A 14,235-nucleotide genomic window follows, 5' to 3' on the forward strand; every position below is an offset into this window, starting at 1 on the left:
CTGCTGTCAAGAATACTGGACAAATACAAGGTAAGAATGTTGGTGTTTTTTTTTTTAATGTGAATTCCATTGTACAGGGGAATGTAGTGGGCTGTCCCATTAGCTGACAGCTAATGCACTTCTGTGGTGCTTAATCTGTGATAATGGTATGTGTGTGAGTTTTGCAAAAGCCTTCCTTTAAGTCAGAAAATATCTTTTTTCTTTAGGGTATTTCTCTCTAGTCCTTTATCCTGATTTATGGTTCTTAGATAGTCTTACAATTAATTTATTTCTCTTTTAATACATGTTTTCAGTATTGATCACACTAGTTCATCAACTTCCAAGTAATTAAACATAAATTTACAAACATTTTTACGATATGTGTATTAAGGGATTAGAAAATACCTATGTATTATATTATACATATAAATTACCTATGTATTATATTTACTATGTAGACTACAAACCTGTTAATAATACTGGTGGTTATACACGTGTTTCTGTCTGCTTAGGCTGTCATTGCCATAGATTCTGAGTAGTTCTTTCTAGTTTAGTTGTAAAGTGTGTGAAAATAGAGCTGTGATTTAAATTCTGCAAAATTCTAAGGGAGCCATTTGTTAATACCTTTGTCAATTCAGGAAGGCAAGAACAAAAGAGTCAACATCTTAAACCATTTATTTTTTTACAACATATACAAATACAGTTTATTCAAGCAACAGAGAGAAAACAGTCCAGGTGGAAAAGTCACTTTTAAAATTGTTCATTTTACATAGTTTCCAAACATATAAAGACTGGCACATAGTGATGTTGCATTGTCAGAATATTTTGACATGCTTGAAGAGGCAGAAGAAGACAACTGTACAAGTCATTCTGAAAGAGCTTATACATCTATTGGAGCAGAATCTATTTACTGCTATTTATTTTTGTATTTAATTTGCTAACTGCCAAATGTCTTATCACTATTTAAGTTACAAAATATTTATCACAGACAGGAAAAAATCGCCACCACTGGTACATTTAGTGGGCTACCCTAAAAGTAAACTGAGTTTCTTAGTGGAACAGTAACAGACAGTGATTAAAAACAGATGTTAATTGAAGCATTTGAAGAGAAGATCAGGCAGTTGAGTTTCAGAAGCTTCAGACTTAGCCTGTAAAGCTACCAGGAGGGTCTTCTCTTTTTGAAAATAAACTATGAATGTTAAGAAAGTGTTCTTGAAATACTTGGATATTTCCATGTTGAAGTGTTTAATTCTCGAAAGCCTGTGAGTTCTAGAAGCAGACACCTTTCTAAAAGCAGCTATTCAGACACCTCACCTAGTAATATTTGTAAGCAAGCAAGAAAATGTCACTAGGCTTAAAAAAATGAAAACTGAGATAGTTTTTTTTAGTGTTCTGACTGCTCTTACTGGGTCAGCAAGAGAGAACCAGGAAGCCCTTTGGGCAGTAGAAGAAGCAGCTCCTGGAGTGCCCCAGTTCTGACAAGCAGAGCAGTTGTGCACGCACACAGGAGCTGGGACTGCCCAGCTTTTGGGCCATACAGTCACACTCTGCAAGCAGCACGTGCTGCACAGGGAAAGGGTAAGAAATTGGTAGAAAAGTAGCAGTTTTTAAATAGTACAGAATAAAATACTTTTGTGTTTTTGCCAATAGGCAACAGCGCAGGAGAAGCAAGAGATTTCCACCTGTGAAGTGTACAGTGCAAGGCCTGGTACTGCTCAGAGACTGCATGTTTGTGGAAGATGTTGATTATTTACATTCCTTTCTTTCAAACTTTATTCTGGAAGCTGCTTCCTGTAAATAGTTTGTAATGTAAAAATGAATTTTCCTAACTGATGTCCATACTCAGCCAAAAGCATGGAAAAGGACAAAGTCATTTTGTCAGTTATTTTGTCAGTTTTGTCATAGGAATGTGTGGACAGATTCCTGCAGAAATAAAATCTGTGGCTAAACAGAATAAACGTTCCTATTAGGATAATAACTTAGCACATGAAACTGGGCTTTCATAAAAGCTAACAACTCCCTCTTGCTGTTTAATATTTCAAGTGGTACTGTATTTCCACTACTTGGAACCAGCAAGAGGAAGGGCACTGCAGTTCTTTCCCAAATTCACCCCAAAGTGTATCATGTTTCACCATGAAAAGTTTACCTGGATATTTACCAATACCTGAACTTTAAATTAAGTGACTGCATGTACATTAATGAAAATACTGGAACAGGTTCATTAGCCTTACACAGTTACAGATGTCTATAGGCCTACAATATTAGGGTTTTTAAATAAAAAGCCAAATATTTTGCTGTTCTCTTTCACTGTGATAGCAGCAGAAGGAGGTTTTGACTGTGACTGATGATAAAGATGCTTACACTAATAAGCTATTCCAACAGCTAGAAAAATTGTGTTAGAAATAGTACAAAACTGCTGATTTAAATGGCCACAAGACTTCAGGCTAGTGCTATGCCTGTGGTGCACAATATACATGTCTACTGATGTCCCCTTTGCTTCTCCATGATTGTTCTTTGTTTTTATATCTGTGTGATAGAAAAGCACTAGTGGATGACAACATGGATATAAGAACTTTCTATGTTGAATCCAATTAATTAAGAGTGTCTGGTAGCCTACTGTGATATTACAGGTGATATTAATAATTTTCAGAGCTGCTAAAGATAAAAAAAACCCAAAACCCAAAAAACCACACCAACAAAAAAGAAAAGAAACAGGTAAGGGCAAACTGAAGGACATTAAGCATTGTTTAAAATGCCACAAAAACACCAAAAGGAAAAAATTCTCAGTGAGGTCAAAATGCTGCTGTGTTAAAATAACAGAGAGAACGAAGCTAACATTTAAAAAAATGGTTGCATCAGTTGAATTGTGCAGCAGGTTGATGTATTTCCCAGTAATTCCTAAGCATTCCAAAGCAAACCGTACATATAAAATGATGTATAAATTGCCACTTCTTAACATTTTGCTTGGGATCAGTCTTTTCCTTGGGCAGGGTGGGGAGGGAGCACATGTCCCTCACAGGGGCTGCTACTGTTGGAATTGGTAATTAGTGATGGGCTGAGCTGGCTGGGGGCTTGAGTTGGGTCATGCTGCTGATTTAAAAAATGCTGCTTTGGTACACAAAGTTCAAAACTTTTGTTAAAGATGAACAGTGGGAAGTGCATGGCCTCTGTGAGGATATGCCACTGAGAAATCTGACTTTTTTGACTGTCTGTGGTTATTTTTCCTGAAAGCTGGAAGTGACCTCAAGAGGGCACTTTTTTGCTTTGGTAAATGGCTATTTCATAGGCATTTTCTGTAGTGTGTAGAAAGACACTGAAAGACATCATAGTTTCTGGTGACAGAATGTATGTTCTGTCTGCTTGTTTATATGCCAGTTAATTACTTGGTTTACTTTTATTTCACTTTCTTATGGGGGGGGGGGGCATTAGCTGTCCTGAGACTACTGCCTGTAACTTCTTTCCTCTGTTTTCGGTTTGCACTAGTGAAACACAAACATGTTCAGAGCAGTTTGTTCCCCATTTCTTGTGGGAGATCAAAGGGATGTCTGATTGCAGCAGTTGTTTAATTTGTGCCCCTGTAATGGATTCTTTTAAATAACTAAACACATCAGTAACTCCCATGGAGGGAAAAAAGGAGACTACCACAACTAATTCAGATAACAAAAGATGAATTCAGGACATGTAAAACTTCCCAACAGTGTTTCTATGTAAACAGAATTGTCAAGAGTTATAAAGTTCTTTATACTCTCTGGGTTTAACAGACAAGTAAAAGGACAGTTCCTGACTATATGGAAAAATGTGGTTTGAATTCAAAATTTTGAAATTTTTAATTAATTACACTTATCAATGCATTGTTTTGAATTTGGTCAGTACTGGGTATTAAACACCTTATGCTGAAAACAAACAACCAGAAAAGTTCTACTATTTTTTTCCTCTAAATCCAGAGAAAGATAAAAAAGTCTTCATTTTCTAAAAAGTAGTATAGGATAAATATACTATACACTGGCATGTACTTTGAAACATGATAATAAATATTCTTTTTAACACAAGCCTGAAAACTAAAATTTTTAAGAAGAAAATGTTGTTCTTTGCCAAGGTCTCACTACCAGTAAGGTGTATTCAGCTATTGTACATTATTTTGTTAATGAAGATAAATCATAAATTATTTTGAGTGTTTTGTGTATATTCACCAAAGTTAAACAGATATGCAAAGGAAGTTACAGTATATTTAAATTTCTTTACAATCACTTAACACAGTGTTTAACAGTAATCGTCAGGTAAAAAGTGCGTATTTTAATATAATACACATAAAAGAACACTCTGGTTCTCTGCCTTCAGATTCCTTAAAGGCAACAAGCTAAAATTATCTTTTGTTAAAAACGGGAGGGTGATGACACGTGTTTTGTTTACAACACACAGTCCAAGAAAACTCATCCGCCTATGGAGAATCTGCAGATGCGAAGGTACAGGAAGAGAGGAATCTTCCAAGAGCTGACAGGCATCTTTCCCATCTACAGTATCCCATTTAGGATTCCCAGATTCTGGATGCTAATCCAGCAGCATTGCTGGATTAAGCATCTGTAGCACAGGGCACACAGTTGCTGACCAGTTCAGTCCGCAGCAGGATCCTTCAGAGGCACTGCAGAAGGATTCAGCCATGTAAATTCCAGGTTTGAGTTTTAGAAAAGAAAGGAAAAAAACAACCAACCAACCAACCAAGAAAATCCAACAAAACAACCCCAGCAAAACAAAAACCCAACCAAATGAGGAAGAGGGAAAGTGACTCTGATTTTCCCATAATTTACTTTGCTTTCCCTGAATTCAGATTGTTTTAATGCATTGGAGGGGGTTTATAGCAGCCTAGAAATAAACTATCAAATTCATCCTTTCCTATTTGAAATACCTTGCAAATGGAAACAGCACTTGAATTCTGTTAAATTAGTGACTTAGCAGCAGCATTACAGTGCATGTCAAATAATGCTTTAAGAATTAGATGCATACAGAACAAGAAATGTAATCTTAAATTGGCCATCTGTGAGTGGGATTATCAACACTGAAAAAGATTTCTTCCTTTGCAGTGAGCTGCAACTTCCCAGCTGCTGTCACAGTGCTGTAGTAGCACTGTGCAAGTGTCTGGTTAGTGTACAGTGCTGGGCAAGTGGCACTTACTATCTCCATATAAACAGGACGGTCTTTGTTGTGTATTTCAGTTGTTTGAAGTCAAGCAAGATGGAAGAAATTGAAGAGATACAGAAAGGGTAGTGTAAATGTTTAAACATGTCTGGCAAAATTTCCACGGACAGAAGTTAACACTATAAACTTGTTCTAGCTGAAAAAGAGATCACCAATCCAAATAATGATTTTATTATCTGGACATAATAAAATAAAATCTCTACTGCTCACTTCATTTGCCACGGCCCAGAGCAAAAGAGTAACAGAACATCACTGCTTAAGCACAGCTGTTGATAAAAATGAGTACTGCAAAATCAACCGGGATGCAATATTTTTGCATTAAATGGACAGAGAAAGTGGGTAAAACTCACCATTCTGATTCACTTGGAGACCTTCCTGATGTCATTGTGGCTGTGCACGACAGTGTATGAGGCTTTTATGGCTCACTCTGTCAGTCCTTGTACCTCACTTGGTTTGATCAGCTACAGCTTGGAAGCAGGACTGCTCTGTGAATGCTGCACTGAATGCCTGCTCAGTGCTCGGGTCAGTGTCTCATACCTGAGCAGGCCTTGTGTGGCAGCAGCCAGACTATTCCATGATGTCACTGAAGGCCAAGGCGCACGCGGCTCTCTCGTCCCTGCCCTGGGGACTGTCCGACAGGACCTGCAGCGGCGGCGACACGAAGCCCCGGTACTGCTTACTCGACTTGGTCAACTTCTTCAGCTCACTGGTGAAGGAGATGCCTTTTCTCTTGTCATCTCGTGCCGCCTGTAAAAATTGAAAAGATCATAGAGGGGGTTTAACAGCTGCTTGTTTGCTGGGAAATAAGGAACAAATATGAAAACACCTAACGTGCTGCTAAGCAGGCTTCCCTTTAGGAATTCAGTACAGCTGTGCTTTCATCCAGACACTTCCTTCTGATTGTTCTGAATAAATTAATTAAAACTATGCATTGTTAAAGATATGTTTAGCAAATTTGGTAATCTGTGCTTGTAATACAGGTACTTTAAAGCAACAGCAGCTGTGGATTGGTGGTGTTTGCTGGAAAGGAGAACACAACTCCTTCTCCCAGCAAGCATGTACTTCATTCTTGCCATTTTTCCAAGCCTGAGATAAAGCAACAGAACAACTTTTTCACTGGGCAGGAATAAAGGGGACTTTATTCCAGTAGCTTTTAAGTTCTGCCCATTTGAACGGACCTTTGTGATTACAGGGAACATGGCATGCACAGCCAGAAGGTTTTGAGAAACAGAAAGCTGGTAGCAGATAAAGGTTGTTGTGGATTTGCAGGCTGTGAGGAAATCGTTTTCCTGGATGTAACTGATGCAGTTTTGCAAAGGGAAAAATAAGGGAGGTTCAGAGAAAAGAGGAAATCTGCTTTTTGCTGTAGTCTGTCCTTTCCACCTCCCCTCATGCCAGTCGTGTCTCCTTTGCATGGAAAGCAGGTTCCCATTAAGCTGATCACACACCATCTGTAACACCTACTGCAAAGTCTTGCATCTTTTACCTGAACCTGTTCTTTGAGCTTAAGGATAAATTTTCCTGCTCCCTTCCACTTGCTTTGGGCCTGAAACACACACTCTTGATCAGAGAGAATCCTCTGAGATGGTTTAGATGTTGAAGACTTTTTGTTTGCTGGCTCTTTTGTCACCTCTTCCAAGAGCACATAATCACTTGGGTTTGGATTGCTCAAAATGCTGTAGGAGTATTTGGCTTTGCAGAGAGTCTGTTTAAAAGCAGAAAAACAAAACAAAAAACAAATAATTCCCTCAGATTCACATTACTAAACCAATTCTTCAGCTAGTGCTGGGAACAAACTCCACCTTAGCTTTGAGACCAACTTCCAGCCCACATGTTGAGGTGGGCACGTGCCCTTACCTGCTGTATGACATCCTGAGCTGTGCTGAACCGTGGAGCTTTGATCACGGTGCGTGGTTGCTCTGGGGAGACATCGTGTACCTGAACAAAGAAGCTGTCATCCTCAGAGCTGATGGCTGCTTCTTCCTTTGCTTCATGAAAGACATTTCTCTCATTTAAATTCTACAGAGAAAATGACAGACAAATTCATTTATTTTAGAGAGGTAACTAATAGCTGGTGGTCACACAAGGGTTTTATTACATGGAAATTGGAGGTTCTGCGGTTGACTGAGCTCCATTTTGTTAAATGCATTATAAGAGAGTTTTGACAAGCCACTATTGCTAATAAATAATAGTAATAATGCTGGTAAATACCCGTATTTTCTAAAATCAATATCTGAAATACCTTTCAAAGTAGGTGAGGAATGGAGATATTTGCATAGCATCATATTTTACAAAAATGGCCTCCTAAATCCTTCCCTTATGTATACAAAATTATGTTTTGTCATGTAATGGTGCCAGTACAATGGGAGATGGTGGAGAGGGTTCTTTTCTTTCCTGTCACTGCACTAAAGCCAAAAGAATTTAGAGAGACAGAATCTGAGCAAACATTTTCCTGTGGTGGGGAGCAAGAGAAAGGCTGCGCATTTCTCTCCCTTTTCAATAACTACTGCAGATTTTAGACAGAATTCCTCCTTGAGCCTTCTCTCAGAGAATGCAATTCTGTCCAACGCCTTGGAACACTTGGAACACACCTTGGATTATAAACTGTAAATATGGGCTGTGTATTCCACCCTGTCACTGGACCTGAACCTTGTTTTTCCAGTCAGATTTGCAGTTTCATTTCTAGCTCCAAGCTCTGAGGTGCTGCTGTCTGCAGAAAGGCTCAAATTTATGGATAGTGCTTTGAGGTACTCACATCACAGGACAGAATAACAGCATAATTTTCACATGTGCTCAGGCAGATTTTAACCCATTTTCTGAAGGAATGGGGCTTGGCAGGATACATGTGGCAGCATACACTGACAGAGGCAGTGCTGCAGTCAGTGGAATTCAGGAGGCCACTATTTCCATGAACAAATTTCTACCTTGTCATTTTTGTTCCAAATATTACATATAAAGGAAACCAAAATGTGGACTTGTGTAATATAATAGCAATTTGTCAAATTGAAGCTTTGTCAAAAGTTCTCTCAAAATAAGCGAAATAGATGTTTTTCAGTTTAAAGAATACTAGAGGAACTCTGTCATATATATATGTAAAATTTGTACACTAAGCAAGTGTTTTTATTTGCCAAACTGACCAAAGAAAGTGCCTCTGAAAATGGGATTATTAAGTGTTTTTCTCCTGCTTTTTTGTCTCTGTCTCACAAGCCTAGGCACTAACATATTTTAAGCTCTAGATGATTTGCTCATAGTGTAAACTGAAGTCATCTTCCTCCTTTAAATTAAAAGAAATCACTCATGTCATTATTTTAGTCTATAATTGATAATTTAAATATCCTTTGAGGCTTTTAAGACTTTTTAATATCAAAATCATTTCTAAATCTTTTTGACAGATGAGAAGTTGCTGCCATCAAAATTGATGGTTGTTTTCTGGAGTTCTGTTATCTGTGATCCTTTGGTATTAACTATGGTCTTTCTATTAATTTTCTATCATGGCATAATCTATATTTGCATTAAATTAGAACTATCACTCCAGACAGAGTCACTGAACTGTGACTGAGCCATAATGAATAAACACCACACAGCTGATACTGGAGCTGAGGTTGGTGTTACACAGGTGTATAAAGTCCAGTTGTGCTTCTCACTCAAGATTTACGTTTGTTTTTAAATAATGCACATAGCATTGACGTTACTCACCAAGTAGTGAAACAAATACTGGATCCTTTTGTTTTGTGGTTATAAGAGCTATTTTTAGCTACCTTTGTAAATAATAATTTATCTGAAACAGACTTACTTCCTCTCGAGTTTTAAAGATGATTCTTCCAACATATCCTTCTTCTGGGAACCAACTGTTTAAAAGCTGCACTAGCCCTTCTTCAGGACCAATCACTCTTTGGAATGGTGGTTTTCTGCATTCACTCTTTTCTTTAGATATAAAACTTTTCTCTTCCATCAGAAAATAGTCTGCAGCGCATGACTCGGTGCCTTTTATGGTAGCCAAGAGCTAAGACAGACAACACACAACAATTAGAATGCTAAATATAAACACTGCATAATTAGTAGTTATAAATGAGAATGAATAAGGAAGCTTTCAGAATCAGTAACTATTCTGACAGTGCAGGCAGGATTTCTGATGTGCTATTTATTATTCAGATATTTTACTCCAGGGTAATGTCCTGTTCTCTTTAGCCCAGCCAAGCAGTTCAACTATTCCAGACAAGGCAGTACTATTTAAGCTTATTTTGGTCCTTTTTGGCTGGCCAGAAAATTTATTCATAATCCCAGGACAGTACAGTCTTTTCCCACTGCTAGAATAACAATCCCTGCTGAGTTAACTGGTTTTTCTGCTCATGAACTTAGCCCTCTAACTTTTACTCTCTGTTCCTACGGTGCTTCAGTTCAAAGAATTGTGTGGAAATGTTTACCTTTGTTGTAAGGAGAAACCACTGCCCCCATTGACTAGAGAAATTGTTTTTCTCATCTGCATATACCCAAATATTAAAATACTAACAGAGAATATGTTCTAAGATTATAAACCCATTCTCTGAAGCCAAGATTGGAAAAATTCCACTGATTATATTCTGCATTTGCCGTGTAATTAATTCCACAGCAATGCATTTCTAACTTGCTGTGATGAATGAACTACAACGACCCTGTGTGTGAGAAGCGCAGGGAGACAGAGATCCAGAAGGATGTTAGTGGGGATGCTGGCAATGAAGAGCCTGCAATTCAGCAGGAAGCTCACCTGATGGAGCAGCTGTGCAGCTGTGGTCCCTGCACTTACACTGAAAACAGTGAAAGGCTCCGGGCCTGGAATTCCATGAACTGTCACTTTGTAAGTCACAGCAGCTTTCCTTTCTCCCAGGCTAAACAACTGTTCAGACAACATGCAGCAGGTTACTGGACATTTTTACACAGGCATGTTATTTCTAGGTTGCTTAAAAGAAACTGTACACACAGGTTGTAAGGGCCTTGACAAAGCAAAGCTGTTCAGGTCATGCATGGCTCTTTCTTACACTACAGATCGAGGCATCTAAAAAACCCCCAACAAACCCTCCAAAAGCCTCCACCGTATCTTGAAGCTGAAGAGAAAGAAGAAAAAGGAAGTTTTCCAGTGGGAATACATCAACTACCACTGGACAAAGGGTCAACCTCCATCACTCATTGCCCATTCTAGCTGAGCTCAGATATTTAGATTCAGCATACAATTACTGGTTGTAAAGCTATAACTTTGTTTTAACCTCTGAACTATTTGTTCTTCCTTTCTACCCTAGTAATTTACCAAGATACAAGTTTGGCATGTATTCACAGGAGGTAATATCTGCAACACATCTGCTGCACACCCGGGTGCTCAGAAGGTTTTATCTAACACTCCAGGAGTCAGCAAACTGACAAAAATGTATGTTTAAAGTTGCCAAAACACAGGTAACCCAGGTAACCTAACAGTAAAGGCTTTTAAACAAAAATCACACCTATGTATGCATATTTTTAGATATACAAATATCTATATGTATGTATACATATTTGCATATACAAACATACGGATGTGCACACACATACATAAATCTGTATGTATTTATGGAACTACAGAGTTCATCTTTTCTTGTAACAGAAATCAATTTTACTCTCATTATTTCAAAGTTGCTGGTAATTTGCATCTTCCTCTTTTTTTTTGGTCTCAAATGCTTTGCTTACAATTCATGCACAAAGGAATGCATGAGGCTGCACTGAACCTGACTGCTCATCCACATTCACCCAGTCGTGGAGCACATTTCTTGTTCTATACCTAAATAAAGCAGAGGAGCCAGACTTTGAAAAGATTTACCTTCCCACAGTTTTATCCAGGTGGCATAACCTTACTTCCACCAAAGAAAAAAAAAATGTAGGCATCAAGGTTATGTCTGAAGAATGTGCAGGTTTGAGGGCTAACATCTTTGAACACTCTGGCCCTATAAATCTTCACATCACAGTAGTCATTAAACTAAGAATACAGGTAACTCATGCATACAAACAAAAATTAAATTACCATAGATGCAGGCAGGGTGTTTCCAGAGGGACTTTCTTCCATTCTCCGACTGTTTATGAACAAACTGGAAATTTCTAATGTTTCATTGTGTAGGTTATGGAGCTGAACATGTCTGTAGCCTAAAGAGGAAAAATCTTTCTGTAAATTCTTTGCCACATCCTAGGATACAAGTCTCATAGATGGAAAACTCAAATTTGCCATATTTATAGCTATACTTTGCCACACAGATAGGATCTGAAGCATTCTACACTGCATTAACACTCTCAACAGTGTAACACAAATCCTACTGCTGAGTGGCTCATGGAGCAACCTGCCTTTGTTTTACCATAATATTCAATATAGTCATACGTAAAACATCTAAATACCAGAATATGAATAAAGTAAGGTCAAATTCTCATTGGAAAATGCATGTGTATGGCCCTCATATGCCAACCCAGACAGTTGTGTGATGTCACGGTGGCACAAAGCCAAGTGTCAAAGGCTACTGGCAACACAGAAACGCACTTCCAGGTGTCGCACAATTGGTGATGTTTCCTGATCTCTCACTTTTATTCACCCTTTCTTCAACTCCCCTCCAGCCATGGCTGCAAGAAGTGCAATTCCCCTTTGCAGTGATGAGCTGTTACAGCAGTTTCTTGGGCAAAGGACAAGGCAGGAGTGCAATCACTCCAAGCTTCCTAAGGGAGCAGCTCTGGTGAACAGAGCCCCAGTAGCACCCTCAGGATCTGAGCAGATGTGTACCACATGCCCCTGCCTCCACAACAGCACAGGATCGGACTTTTTACAAGTCACTGGGGCAGCTGCCAGCTCCCAGGGAGCCTTAGATTGGCATTGTGCTGCCAGGCTGTGGTGTGTTGTCTGGTATTTGCTCCCTGTCTCCTCTAGAAAAATGCAATGGATTAAAAATTTCCCTCTGGAAGGATTCAGCCCAGGAATCTGCTGGCTTAGGGAGCCACCACAAACTATACTGTACCTCTCTTCAGCGCTTTTAGGGGAATGATTCTCTGAGCTGTTACAGCTGAGCTGTTATTTTCAACAACTGCGAACCGGAGGAAGACCAAATCTTCGAAGTGCACCCGGAAGAGGAACTGCTCGTTCCACATGGGGTTGAGAGTATTGCGGTGGATGGGCTTCGTGCGGAAGTGGCAGCTGTCCAGGGGCATCCCCAGCACATCGATCTCGATGCAGGGGCTGCCTGTGCTATTGCTGGGGCAAACGTTCTGGCCAGACACGATCTGCAGCCGAGGAGTACAGAGAACAGTTAGTGGAGTAAGCCCTGTGCCATCAGGATCCTGAGCTAAACGCTGCTCAGCACACCCCTAAGCACAATTTGTTAACATGCTGAATTAATTACAACGCTCACTTTTGTGATTGCCAGGGCAGTAAATTCAAAAGCAGAGCTTCCTCGACCCTCCCACCCCCAACACCATTGCTATGGTATATTTCCTCTGAAAAAATACACTATACAACTGTTCAAGTCATCTGAACATTAATCCAGAAATAATGTACCAGTAATGTAGTCAAAATGGATCACATTTGCTTCTCCATTACTCCGGGGCGATGGCACTGAGCTCTGGCTTGCTTTGGCACACACAACACAAGAATTAAGTGTGCAATTACCACAGCTGGGAGAATCCTGATTCTTATGAATCTCACTTCTCTGACACATTTCCTGGAAAGGACTAGCTTCTGAGAGTACATTTTTTTGGCCACAAATCCATGAATTATATACCTTGTTATATAACTTACAAAATACATTTTTTCAAGATTCAGTACATCTTTTCAGAATGGCTTTTGTGCAGCTTTTCAAGTGTTCACAAATGTGTAAAACATCAAGGCACATGTGTAATTTTACACAGTAGTGTAGTCCCAGGGAAAATGCTTTCAGGACTGAGTTTCAACAAATACTGTGAAGGAAACAGGGGAAGTAACTATGGATACAAATCAGCCAATACAATAAAATAAAGACAAATCTCTGTTCCTTTCCTCTCCAATTTCTGTTAGTTTGGCTGACCTTTGGAAGCAACATTTAAAGATTCAATCTTTTAATTTAGAAGCATGACTGTAATGCTGGTTAAAGACTGTAGTTGCACATTGTCTACTTCTATCTGTTTGCCTGTATGAAATTCCCTTTTCATGTACTTACTGTTAAAGAATATATAGCTGGCTCCTTATTATCGAGATCTCTTTCCAATGGACAAAACTGCTGGTACATTGAACAGTTTTTATCCCACAGAACCGGAGGTTTCAAAACATATCCACAGCCACCGTTAGCCTCAAACATTGCTGCATTGAGTTGCAGAGGAAGATCTGCGAAATTAAGGCAGCCAAAACTGACAGAGAGCAATGGTACAATGGAAAAACTGTAACAGTGAAGACAAAGTCATGTTTGAAGTATCTTTTTAAAAAATATTTTAGTTGTATACTATTCCTGGTTTTCAGAAGTAGCTGTGATTTATGTGTCCAATCTATCCGGTAATTACACAAAACTCTAAGAACAGTTCATTCTTTTCCTTTCCATTGTCTTTATTGAACTGTAGGGCTTGCCTACACCAGTTCTCTGAGAAGTTTCTAGGAATGTGCTCTGAACTGCAGAATGAAAGAGCATTGTAGATGACCTAATGGACTCCTCACCAAAAATGTGAAGGAACACAAGAAAGAACACCAAATATTCCAAAAATGTTTTGATCAACATTAAACCAGCACCCAAGGCAGCACTTCCAAGTGAAAAATAACTCAGTACATTTTTATGTTTGAAATCAGAAAGGGATAACAGTTAACTGAAGTGGGAGAAAAAAACAACCTTCAGCAATAAAATAAATATAAAAATGGAAGTGTTGCTGTCCAGGCATGTCTGGGTTATCAGGGGACCTGGTTCATTGGCATAAAGTTCCTGGACTCTGAGTTTGCTGCTCACAAGGACCAGACTGTTGTGGTATGAACCTGCTTGTGCTGGGTGCCGATACAGGAAGGTCCCCTCGGGAGAGCAGGGAAAAGTAAACAGGAAATATACAAATTCATGACTTAAGATCTTCTAT

General features: G+C 39.1%; 1 protein-coding gene across 3 annotated transcripts in view; it reads right to left on the reverse strand.

The window, feature by feature from the left end:
* Positions 1-636: 636 nt before the first annotated feature.
* Positions 637-14,235, reverse strand: part of PLCE1 (phospholipase C epsilon 1) — a 139,563-nt gene continuing 125,964 nt past the window's right edge. For 2 of the 3 annotated variants that reach the window (XM_058842127.1, XM_058842128.1), the window contains 9 exons: positions 13,344-13,507; positions 12,171-12,432; positions 11,198-11,316; positions 9,917-10,045; positions 8,966-9,175; positions 7,030-7,191; positions 6,659-6,877; positions 5,710-5,919; positions 637-4,618 (listed from right to left, as the gene is read on the reverse strand). In XM_058842127.1, the coding sequence (XP_058698110.1) occupies positions 5,740-5,919; positions 6,659-6,877; positions 7,030-7,191; positions 8,966-9,175; positions 9,917-10,045; positions 11,198-11,316; positions 12,171-12,432; positions 13,344-13,507 (1,445 nt within the window). In that variant the 3' untranslated portion in view covers positions 637-4,618; positions 5,710-5,739. The remainder of the gene's footprint in view (positions 4,619-5,709; positions 5,920-6,658; positions 6,878-7,029; positions 7,192-8,965; positions 9,176-9,916; positions 10,046-11,197; positions 11,317-12,170; positions 12,433-13,343; positions 13,508-14,235) is intronic. The other variant, XM_058842129.1, reaches the window with a different exon arrangement.

The sequence above is a fragment of the Poecile atricapillus genome, chromosome 6, assembly GCF_030490865.1.
Source record: "Poecile atricapillus isolate bPoeAtr1 chromosome 6, bPoeAtr1.hap1, whole genome shotgun sequence".
Classification (NCBI taxonomy): Eukaryota; Metazoa; Chordata; class Aves; order Passeriformes; family Paridae; genus Poecile; species Poecile atricapillus.